At 31.9% G+C, this 12,549-nt stretch overlaps 1 protein-coding gene across 3 annotated transcripts; it reads left to right on the top strand.

The window, feature by feature from the left end:
* Positions 1–4,471: 4,471 nt before the first annotated feature.
* On the top strand, positions 4,472–11,675 carry LOC132040035 (homeobox protein knotted-1-like LET12). Of its 3 annotated transcripts, none has more exons than XM_059430641.1 (7): positions 4,472–5,014; positions 6,083–6,345; positions 9,013–9,133; positions 9,657–9,850; positions 10,471–10,602; positions 10,715–10,851; positions 11,289–11,675. In XM_059430641.1, exons 1-7 carry the CDS (start codon positions 4,624–4,626, stop codon positions 11,290–11,292), a joined length of 1,242 nt encoding a protein of 413 aa, XP_059286624.1. In that variant the 5' UTR covers positions 4,472–4,623; the 3' UTR covers positions 11,293–11,675. The 3 variants fall into 3 exon arrangements, with proteins under 3 accessions (XP_059286624.1, XP_059286622.1, XP_059286623.1); XM_059430639.1 differs by having other exon boundaries at positions 11,281–11,675; XM_059430640.1 differs by having other exon boundaries at positions 4,473–5,014; positions 11,284–11,675.
* The last annotated feature ends 874 nt before the right edge of the window (positions 11,676–12,549 follow it).

The raw sequence follows: 12,549 nt of genomic DNA, 5'->3' as shown, positions 1-12,549 counted from the left end.
ATATTCGATACTTACTGACCAGACTACATTCGAATTCACACCATAGAGGTTCATAAAAATTTCTTTATTTTTAAGGCTAACACCCGAAACCTCTAATTAAATGTGCATTATCCATCCCTTCGAGGTAAGGAGTCACATTTCATCTGTGGTAGATTTATAATTAATGTTGATGAGACTCGTTATTTATGAAAATTGTGGCCGATTTATGATTAATGTTGATGAGACTCATCATGCGTGAAAATTGTACCTCTTTCTTTTTACGTGGCGCACATGTCATTGAATTTTAGAAATAGGGGTGAATGAAGAGTACTCATATTTCTATAATAATATATTTATTAGTACTGATTTCATATAAAAAAAAGTTACATAACTTGAATAATATTTATAATATACTACAGAATCTATTCTCCTCTCAATCTATCTTTTTATTTTTCAAGCTACAAGTTCAATTCGGATCACACCGTGTTAATTAGCCGTATACCAACAATGGACATCTTGCATGAGTTGACTCCATATTGGGTCCTTATCTGTATGATACGTTTAGTATAAAGTTTTTTTTCCTCTTCAAAGTCTACTCCTAACAAATCGGGACAGTTAATAACTAGTACAGTAGTTACTAAATAGTATATAGTGTCAAATTATGTGTATAGATAAGCACAAGAAATTCACATCAAATTGAACAGGAACCATAGGGTATATGTAGGACTTCGAGGGAGAAGGGGAGGGACCATGTAGGTCCCAAGGTTATGTGCATTTTATTCATCTTTGTCACATTTTTTTTTTTTTTGTTCAGATTTCTTAAGGAGTTAAGGACATGTTTGGTTGTAGGTATTAGAAAAAACAATCGTGGTATAAAAAAATCGTTTATTTTATGCAACATTTTGAACGGAGGGAGTAATAATTTTGACCTTATATATTGGGCTAATGTTTTATCAAAAAGGGTACGGATAAACAAATTCTTGAATGAATGGATACGTTCTTTATTTAAACGACATGTTTCAACGCTAGGGTGTATCTTTTAGCTAATTCAACATTTCAAAGGGATGTATCTTTTTTTCATATGGTACATTAAATTTGGAACACCCAATATAAAGACCAACACAAACAAGATGTACTAATTGATGGATGAAACTACAAAATAATCTATATCTTTTCCCAAAATGTTGTTATAATTTTAGTTCAGGAATACCAAAGGGGATACAATATCTAACATTTTTGCTTGTCTTTCTAAATTGACGATAGTGTTTATTAACACTAATAAAGTATACCTAATGTTCAATTGTCTACCAGAGTACCAATCATATAATTAAGACATAGGTCTTCATATGAGATGCGTGGGGGATAGGAGAGGATTGCTCAGTATTTTGTTTTGGTTTTATTTTTAGAAAACCAGTACTTGAAAAATCTAGAAAATATTTTCAGAGTAAAATTGTGTGTTTCGATTAGTTTTTTTTTATCAAATATTTTTATGAAATCATTTGTATTGGTTATGCGAAAACCTACATTCAGGCACTTTTTAAATTTTTTCGAACAAAAGTAAAACTGTACTTTTAAAATTTTTTGTGACTAAAGTAAAACTGTACTTTTTGGCAATCAAATTCGAGTTCGAGTATGTCTATAGTAAAGCATATAGTCACATATAATAGATGGAATATGGTAAATAATTGAGAGGCGCGCAAGTTGACTTAAACAGGCCTATCATAATTCATAAAAAGAAGAGGATGATAAAGCTTTTGTGAAAAAACGATCGATAGAAATAAGAGTGAATAGGTTAGAATCAAGTATGATTTTACGAGTTTCATGCCTAATTGGGCGTTCATAAAACCATTGATGTTCAAATATCTTATTCATCTATTTTATTTTATGTGAAACTATTTCATTAGATACAAATATAACTTAAAAAAGACTTTCGAAATTTTAATTATAAAAGATCATCATATTTATGTGACTATAAAATTATTCCTACGTCACATTTATGTGACACAGTTCGAATTTCGAGAGTATTTTTTTTTTAAATTCGATCGTGAATTTGAACATAAAATCTTTAAATTTTTTAAGATATTGTACAAAAAAAAATTTACTATAAGTTACAATAATAAATAATTCAAAATATTCAAAAGAAGTACTTACGAAAAAATTATGATAAAAAAAACTCGTTTAAATCTCAAAATTTGAAAGATGTCACGTAAAAGGAGAAATTAGATAGATTTTAATAGCAAACATACATAAAAATGTACATTAGGAAGAGTAATTGATTAAAAACTCCCGAGTCTCATACCATTTTATAAAATATCAAATAAATATCGTGATTCTAATACTAGTACTAGTATATTATTATTTATAACATACTTTCTCCGTTCGTTTTTACTTGTCCATTTTTGACTTAATAATTAATAAATGAAGCATGTATTTTTAGTATAGTGGATAATTAAAAGTGAACAGATGAAGTGGACAAGTAAAAGTAAAAATTCATTTCCATAACGCTTTGAATTTCTTGGCCTTATTTGACTTCTTCTTTTTTTTTATCTTTATTAGTAAATCTTTAGAAAATAGCCACCCTAATTACCGGACAGGGAGTAAGATCTGCGTACACACTGGATTTTATTGGGTTGTTGTACAGAAAATCAATGTTGTAGTAAACGCTGTTTTTTTTCCTTTTTTTTTTTTTCTCCCTCTCTCTCTTACTTTTCTTCTTTCTGTACCAGAGTTGAAAAAAATGAGCACATAAAAGCATTGAACCTACACACTTTATTACTCTAAAATAGTCATAGCCATGGAATTTCAGGACCACTTTTTTTCTCATGAAATGGCACTTCATCAACAACAACAAAACGCCACCGTTTTACATTCCATGTTACAAGAAATTGCTCCAACTTTAACGAAAAATGATCAATTTAACCCCTAAATTATTTAAAATAAGACAATTTTATCCTCCGCTCCGCACGGTGCACTCTTTTGATTGTGAGACTTGAGAGTGCTAATCAACTACTCTATCTAATTTTTTTTTTTTTAATTCATTGACCATTTCTCCTTTTACATAGGACTCCATTTGTTCAGATTCGTGTGACACACTTTTCTTTTTATTTTATCCTAAAAAGAATGTCATATTTATATGTTTAGAAATAATTTAATTTTATGAGATGATTTACAGTCACACAAATATCTAATTAAGGTTTATTTTGGACTACAGATTTCAAAAGTTTTCATTTCTTTCTTAAAGTTTGTATCTAATCTAAGTGGGTGTTTGGCCATAAAAATTATTCACTTTTTTCCGAATTTTTTTTTTCACTTTTTTTACTTTTAGCGTTTGGCCATAAAAATTATTCACTTTTTTCTGGAGTTGTATTCCGGAATACTAAAAATAAGAAAAACTTGTTTTTTTAAAAAAATTCACTTTTTTCACTTTTTTACACTACATTTCACCAAAAACTACAATTTCAAAAATTATGGCCAAACACAACTCCAACTCCAACTCTAACTTCAAAAATTCCAAAAAAAGTGAAAAAGTTTTTGATATTTATGGCCAAACGGCACCTAATTGTGCAACATAAATTCACAAAAGGAGTAATAAATATCTCTATACACTCCTTTCTGTTTCAATTTATGTGAATATATTTTCTTATTAATCTGTGTAAAAAAAAAGGCTCCTTTCTATATTTAAAAAACAATTTACTTTTATTGAATAATTTATAGCCACTGCAAGTTTAATTTCCTTTAACCAATCAAATAGGTGCACATAAATTGAATCGGAGATAATATTAAATATCATGATGATACTATATTGTGCCTATTTTATTCAGCTATTGTAGTAAACGCTGTTGTCTTTTTCCTCTCCTACTTTATTTCTTCACACTTTCCCTTATCCCTTTTCTTTCGGGACCAAAAGTTAGAAAAAAATGAACACATAATAGCGAATTGAACAAACACACACAACACCACACTCTATTACTCTAATAATAGCCATGGAGTTTCAGGACCACTTCTCCACAAGAAATGGCTCTCCATCATCAACAATAACAACAACAATACGCTGCCGTTTTTACATTGCATGACCATAAATTTTAAAAATAAAATTTCTCAAATTTTATCAGTTCCTAGTTAAATGATGCCGCATAAATTGAGACAAAAAAAAATTATTTAAAAAGTCAAAATATCTTTAGTAATTGATCACAACTTTTTAGTGAAATATCTTTGTCTATTGAGCATCGTGATCATAATATACCTAATTTTAGTATTCCATCCGTTTCAAATTTAAGTGTCTGAATTTGAACTTGGCATAAAATTTAATAAATAAAAAAAGTCTCTGAATCTTATAATCTTAAATTAAATACGCATAGCAAAAAAATCCTTTAAATTTTGTGATCTTCAACTTATCACGTATATAATCTTTTTTTAGACAAACCAAAAAGAAAAGCATGACGCCTAAATTAACACAAGGAAGTAACATATAAATAGGTGGGAGTATATAATGTACACACAAAACCACTGTTGAAGTAAACGCTGTTGTTTTTTCCCCCTCTTTCTTACTTTTCTTCTTCTTTGTGTACTGGTTGAAAAAATGAACACATAGAAGCAAACCAATACTCTGAAAGTCTAAGTTACTCTAAAATAGCCATAGTAGCCATGGAGTTTCAGGACCACTTTTCACAAGAAATGGCCCTTCATCAACAACAACAACAACAACAGCACCAAAACGCAGGGGTATTACGTTCAATGTTACCTGAATCTCCTCAAAAATCACCTCCTACTTGGCTCAACTCTTCCCTCCTCCGTCAACAACAACAACAACACAGTCACTTCAACGCCGCCGCAAACTCGCCGTCCTCCGCCGCAGCAGCAGTCGCCGGAGGAAACAATTTCCTGCACCTCCAGACATCAAACTCTGACTCATCTAACTCTAATCAGTGGCTTTCCCCTACTGCCGCTGCCGCCGGTGGTCATGGCGCCGGTGAGTTATCGGAGTCTATGAATTTTGCCAAGAAGATGAGTCAACAACAACAACAACATAGCGGAGGTAGAAAGAAACATAGCATATTCGTAATCTCTTACCAATCTCTTAATGCTCATCCCTATTTATAATAGTACCAAATAACTTTTAAGTTATCCTCAAATATCCGTTGTGGCCATGAAATTTGATCAAAAATATTTTTAAGTTTTCATTCTTGTACACAAATCTTCAAAACTCTTGACTCATCAAACTCATAACTAGTGGCTTTCCCCTACCGCCGCCGCCGCCGGTGGTCATGGCGGCGGTGAGTTATCGGAGTACATGAATTTTGCCAAGAAGATGAGTCATCAACAACAACAACATAGCGGAGTTAGAAAGAAACATAGCATATTCGTAATCTGCAACATAGCTAACTACAGTAACATCCCCATTTATAATAGTACGAAACAACTTTAAGTTAATGTTTGGTTCGTAGATTTTTGAAAATTTATCTTCAAATATATATCTGTTTTGACCTTGAAATTTGATCAGATTTTGAAAATATATGTTCAAAATATTTTTAAGTTTTCATTCCTGTTCACAAATCTTCGAAACTCCAACTAAGAAGATGAGTCAACAACATAGTGGAGGTAGAAGAAAATATATTTTAATATTAGTAATCTTTATCAATCTCTAAATGCTTGGTGTTATAGCTAGTAATATTCCTATTTATAATAGTATGAAATTCAAAATAGGGAAACCTATTCTTATATTAAGCTAGTGTTTGGCATAGATGTGTGGATAATTTTTTTTATCTTCAAATATCAATTTGGCCTTAAAATTTGATCAGATTTTGAAAATTTATCTTTTAAAATCTTTTAAAGTTCCAAATTTCAAAAGTAATGGTTGGAGTTGAAAAATTAGTCCTTCAAATCTTTGTTGTGGAGTCGATAAATTATACACCCTTTTCGTTGCAACTAAAGCAGATAATATTTTCAAACTCTGATCAAATTTCATGGCCAAACAGATATTTGATGATAAATTTTCAAAGTTTAATCCAAAATCGATGGCCAATCACTAGGTTAGACATAAATTAAAATATCAAATCCTAACAAATTTTAATTTTCTTTAACTTTAAATTATTTTTCTCAACAGGAGGAGAAGAGAACAACAACAACAGTAATAATGAGGAGGAGTCATCATGGGAGAGAGAGAAATGCAAAGCAGATATATTGAACCATCCATTATATGATCAGTTACTGTCTGCACACGTGTCATGCCTGCGAATCGCAACGCCGGTTGATCAACTACCTAGGATTGATGCACAGTTAGCACAGTCACAGAATGTGGTGGCTAAATACTCTGTTCTTGGACAAGGTCAACAACCTCTTGATGATAAAGAACTTGATCAATTTATGGTAAAAAAAAATTCCTTATTTTTTTTTTGTTCATAATTTTAAGTTTTTCTTACATGAATATCTACTATATGCACCTATCTCCGTGTTTCAATTTTGAGTTAATGGTCAAAAACACACTGAACTATTACTTTTTGATAGAGGCGGAGCTAGGATTTGATGTTTATGGGTTCGGGAGTTTAGTTTTTTAAAGTTACTGGGTTCTAGATTAATAATTTGTATATATTCAATGGATTTTTTTTAATACAAATATAAGGTTTGGACCAAAGGTTCTGGGTTCGGCCGAACCCGCACCCAACAGATTTTGTCACGAGTTTCACACCTCAACTATCAACGTTTAGAGACACAGATGATGATAGTTTAGGTAGGAAAAGGGAACAACTGATAGTTGGATTGTGAGTGATAGTTCAGGTGTGTTTTTCACTTCAATTTTCATGTTTAATTACCGAGAAAAAAAAATCTAGATGAAGAAATGTATTTTCTTTCCTCTTCTTTATTTGTTAATTCTTTGTGTTGAGTTTCAAATTTTAAGTGATAATTATAGGCTATTTAAATTTTGTTTGATATTTTATAGTTTATACTTTTCTTATGTAGTTTGTTATTATAAAAAGATAGGGATTAATGTCAGAATTTTTCACAAAAAATAGGATATGTTAACAGCTGTAATCTATAATATGCTTTAACAGTCGTATGAGGATTGAGGATGGTGAAGTGTTTTTCTTTGGCTTATAATATATTTATAATATGCTTGAAAGGTGAGCTCGGCCGGCAGATATTTTTGGCTGTATTTGATGATTTTGTAGCTTATGTCATAGAACTTTGAGGTCATCGACGAATGTTACTGTGGAATGGAATGAATGGACTGTTGTTGATGTCATTGCATGGGTTGGATGTTGCGGAAAATACAATTTTTATTCTTGGGCTTTAGTTTTTATGGGGGGCTTTATTTTATTGTGTTAGCTGATGTAGGAGAGTGATGAGAGTTGAAAAAAAGCTTAATTTTAATTTGGCTTCTCTTGTCATTCTAATGATATGTGTTTCAATCTCAAGATTGCTTTAGAACCTACCAAACTTTTAACTTTTCGATATGAATTAATCAGTTGATTGTGTTACCACCTGTCTGAAATTAGTTCATAGAGAACAGCTTTTGCTTGAGATTGATGTTCTGGTTATATGTGTGGTTTATCTTGAAAATATGGCAGGGTATTATAGGTGGCAGAATGATCTTGCTTTCAATATGCACCAAGTTTAGTCTCTCTCTCTTTTTTTTCTCGCAATTCTCTCAATTCGTATAAACCTGTAGTTGTGGAACTACCTTTGTCCAAGAAGTGTCAATTTGATACCCGTTTGACGGAAAATGACACGGTATATATAGGCTGTATTTTTATGTATATATATTATATGTTGAATTGCCTTGGCTTCTTCATGGGTTTACTTTCTTATATTCTGATTCCTTATTGAAAATCCTGGGCCGCTAATGTAAACCCCTACAATGAGTATAATTAATTTGGTCTAGGTAAAAATTTGGCTGTGAGTAGCTTCCTTAGTTGTTAGACTAGTTATGCGGTTCTTTGACATTCTTGGTTTTAGGCCTTATGAACTCGTAAACCTTTTCAAAAATTTGATTCCTTGGATGCTGGTTCCTTAATCATGTTCTCTGCATCAATGGATTCTGTCCAACTAATACAGAAAAGGTTTGAACTGGAGAATTTTGGAACTGGACAAGTTCTTTTCGGCTGTGCTTCCATCTTGAGTATATTTCTACAGGAATATTTCTGAGAGTTCTAACTATTAAGATCTTTATAGAAATATCTAGATGTCAAATCAAAAGAGGAATCTTTTTATCCTGTACACACTAATAATTGACCCCTAATGTTGGGGGAGTGCTTTGGAGAATCTCCTTCACACTTTTTTTTCACCCCTAGGTGAAAATGTTCTGTCTTATTTTTATCTGTTGATCTCTCAGTAGTAGTGGTGGAAGTAGCTGTTAACTAAGAATAGTTTCTTTTAATGGACTGAAGAATGAAAAATGGATTATCTTTCGCAAATTTTGAAATTGACCTCTAGAGTATGAAAAATTGAATATTTACCGTCTGCTTGATTAGGACATAAAAAAATAATAATAATAAAAGTTTGAATATGCTTTCTGAAGGATGCTCTTGCTATTTAGCTGTCTTTTGTGTTTAAGAAATTAAAAAGGAAAAAGAGCAAGTTTGTATATGATATTTTGAAAGATGCTCTTGCTATTTAACTCTTGTCTTATGATTTGAAATCTTTAAATCATCTTTTTGTTTCCAGTCTCTGTACATTTATCCATAGACACTAACAATTTCAGAATCCTTAATCTGGTGGAAATGTCTAGTCCCGTGTAGATTTCCTTCTTTAGTTGCATGATGTTGCCAATTTAATAGAAACTATGAACCACAAGTGGTATCATTTTCCTGTACATTTTCCCTCATTATTTTAGTATTTGCTTTTATTGTTTCTGATATGCAATAACATGTTCATGCACACATTTCTGCCTTATTCTCCTTTTAATCTTAACAGCAAATTCTATGGTCAAAAAAATGAATCAGTTTATAGCTGTATTTGGAGATGCAATATATTATCTCATATTTCATGTAATATTTACTTTGTCTCTTCCTTTTGTCTTTGTTTCTTCTGATGTAGACACATTATGTTCTGTTGCTCTCTTCCTTTAAAGAACAACTGCAACAACATGTCCGCGTCCATGCAATGGAAGCTGTCATGGCTTGTTGGGAGCTTGAACAATCTCTACAAAGCTTAACAGGTGACATAATTGTCTGCTGTGTCTTTTTATTTTTTTCCCAGTTCAGTTCTCCTTTTGAACTTATTCCTCTTGTAGCCTTCCTATCTTTTGTTTCTTGATTTTAAACTTTCAAGTAGAAAGCTTACACCATATGTCAATTTTATACTGTATCTCAGCTGTTTCTTTTCATTGGTATTTTTATTTTCCTCCCTTTAATGTTTGATAATACAGCCATTTATATTCAAGATACTATATGTTTGTCCAAAAATATTGCTGCATCCATATGGAATTCTTAAAAAATGTACTATGGTGAATCCGACATGCACCCCTCAGCATTTTTGAAGAGTCCGAGCAAACATAGATTATATTATTGTCTTAGTAATGTTAGTATTATGTATTCATCCATTCATTAGTCAGTTGTTGTCATTGCTTAAAAGAGAATAAAAGAATGTCTGGTCCAGCTTTTTCTGCCATTACATATGCATGTAGGGCAAGTGTGTGTGTGTTGCAGGCTTTATAATTACAGATGATGATCTGTTAACAGGGGTAGCACCAGGGGAAGGTACAGGAGCAACAATGTCTGATGATGATGATGACCAGGCTGATAGTGACACAAACTTTTTGGATGGAGGTTTTGATGGACCAGATAGCATGGGTTTTGGTCCACTTGTACCTACTGAAAGTGAAAGGTCCTTGATGGAGCGTGTTAGGCAAGAACTCAAGCATGAGCTCAAACAGGTAAAGAAACCTAAAAACTTTGGCTGGTTTGATAATGTTGAAACCATAATAATAAAGTAAATTGTAATGTTCACTATCACCCATTATCAAAAAGGATTTTATTCACTTATTCATAAAAAAGAATCAGGTCTATGCTTGAGAGATGTGTTGTAATTAATAGGGGTGTCAAATGAGCGGGTTGGCTTGAACTTGAGCAGGTCAAAATGATCTAAGTTAATAAATGGGACGGATTATTGACTCCGTTGAAAAGTTATTTGGGCTGAAATGAGTTGTCAAAATGGGCTAAATAATGGGTCATAGGCCAACCCCCAACTCTTATCAAGTTTTAATTAATTTGTTTAATTACCATTATTATGACTCCATATGACGTATCAAATTTTTTTTTGACAAGGTTTCTGATGGGTCAATCGGACAGGTCAAAATAATCTGAGTTAATAAATTAGGCGGATCATATTTTAATAGGCTAATTATGAACCCCTGGTTTTATAAACATAATTTAAATAAATATCAGTGTGTCTTCTTTACGCTAAAACTTTGAGGTGAAATGATCATACAATTCAATAGATAATTTTTTTTTTCCCCTTTAGCTAATGAGTTTCCTGATTTTGTTTTCATTAAAGGGTTATAAGGAAAAGATTGTTGACATTAGAGAGGAAATTTTGCGCAAAAGAAGAGCAGGAAAGCTGCCTGGTGACACTACATCTGTTTTGAAAGCTTGGTGGCAAACACATTCCAAGTGGCCTTATCCAACTGTAAGTACCAAAAAAAAAAAAAAAAAAAAAAAAGGAGTTCATATTATAGATTTCAAAGGACCTAGTTTATACTACTACATCTCACTTTTGTTTAACAAAATTTATGTTATAGGAGGAAGACAAAGCACGGTTAGTGCAAGAAACAGGGTTGCAACTAAAGCAGATTAACAATTGGTTTATTAACCAAAGAAAAAGGAACTGGCACAGCAATCCATCAACATCTTCTTCTCAGAAAAGCAAACGCAAGAGGTAGGGTGATGAACTTTCTTTTCCCCTAATCACATGTTATGCTTGTTCGATTCTTCAAAATGTTGTTGCACACGTGTTGGATTTTCAAAAAAATGCACTACTTTTTGGGGTGTGACACACACCCGGAGGCATGCTTAAAGAGTCCGAGCAACATAGATTACATGCAATATGAATCTTTTTTCGGATTTAAGGATAGTGTAAAAGATTTTACTTATCAGTTTATTTTAACATGTTCTAGCAGGTAGCATGCCTTACTTTTCTGGTTAATGGTTCCATTTCGGTAACTTGTAGTTATCTTTTAGGCAACCTGATCTACGTGTTTTAACCTATTCTGGCAGATACATGTAGTTATCTTTTAGATGACTTAATAATATAAATTAGTGTATAAATAATTAAACTCTTTTATGCTAATCGCGATATTCAATAAAGTAGTGCAGGTGAACTCAAGCAGTAAAAATGATGAAGGAGAAAATGAACTTTTTTTATGTTCTAGCAAAAAGCCAGTGCAAAGCTCATTAGCAAACCAAACATGAATGGTTGGAATTTGGGAACTGAATTTGAGTTTTTGGCTGAAGTAATTGACCACAAGAAGTTCCCAGCTGACCTGGTTGACTAAGATATGCTTTAGAGAGAGTATAGATACTTGTGAAAGTAATAGCACTTTCTTATTTATGAGGTTAATTTTCTATGTTAAAAGGCATATTTAGCACAACAGGTTCCGGTTTATATAATTTTGTTTTCTACCAAGTATTTGGAGGCTATGTTGTAATTCTGAATGCTAGTGTTACTCATTTTTGTGAATAAGAAGTTGTAGATTATAATTAGATTACCTGATATTCCACTGAGCTAGAAACCAACATATTTGGGTTATTTTATTTTTGTTTGGTTAACTTTTGATTTCGGAATTAGCAATCAAAATTATTTATGTCACAATTGTTGTATTATTTTTGTATCACCAAGGTGGGATAACAACCATGCGATAACTAGTCTTGGTATAATATTGAAATGACAAAAATGCCCTTTCAACGCTCTTTTCTCAAAATCCCCTAAAAAGGTAAGGTTAAAATTGAAAAATAAAAGATTTATCACAACCTGTCTAGTGTAAAAAATCAGATGTTATATTATATCATGCATGTCTTATTTTTAGTCCGATAAGCCAAAAATCTATTAAAAATAAAATGTCTACTAAATAATTTTATCGTTATTTAAAATCTTTATATAATAATTTTGATCTAACTTGTTCATCAATTAAATGATGCCTGAAGGCTCTTTTATTGCGATGTATTCTTCACTAAGGTAAGTATTGGTTGGTGGGTTGTCATCGACTTTGATAAGCTCGTAGCTTTAAATGTTTATATATTAGTGGCAGGTAGAAGAGCACGACATATAGTTATTAATTAGTATGATGTACTGTTTAAGGCGATGGTTTGGTGCTAGTTTGACTGTATGAACAATTTTCCCTGTTAGTTGAAAAAAGGGAAAAGGGTTCAAAACACACCGCAATTTTGGCCAAAATTGTTATGACACACTTCAATTTTGCGGGAGTCCGATGACCCTCGTAGATTATTTTAAAGTGGAATTATTACCTCCTTAAAAAGTCAAAATCAAATTTATGTTAAGGGGTGGAATCGACGTGCCTGTATTTACCATTTATTTTTATTTTCTTCAGAATTTTCCCTACTTCTTTATTTCTCTACT

Source organism: Lycium ferocissimum, chromosome 12 (assembly GCF_029784015.1).
Source record: "Lycium ferocissimum isolate CSIRO_LF1 chromosome 12, AGI_CSIRO_Lferr_CH_V1, whole genome shotgun sequence".
In the NCBI taxonomy this organism is placed as follows: domain Eukaryota; kingdom Viridiplantae; phylum Streptophyta; class Magnoliopsida; order Solanales; family Solanaceae; genus Lycium; species Lycium ferocissimum.
Note: the sequence above shows the minus strand (reverse complement) of the source record. Positions and strands in the feature narration are given on the sequence as shown.

Bases quoted from the DNA above. Each gene is read 5' to 3' on its own strand.
- LOC132040035 (XM_059430639.1), top strand. From the start codon at position 4,624: ATGGAGTTTCAGGACCACTTTTCACAAGAAATGGCCCTTCATCAACAA. The intron at 6,346-9,012 runs GTAAAAAAAAAT...CTTCTGATGTAG, and splicing joins AAGAACTTGATCAATTTATG to ACACATTATGTTCTGTTGCT. The intron at 10,852-11,280 runs GTAGGGTGATGA...TATTCAATAAAG, and splicing joins CAGAAAAGCAAACGCAAGAG to TAGTGCAGGTGAACTCAAGC.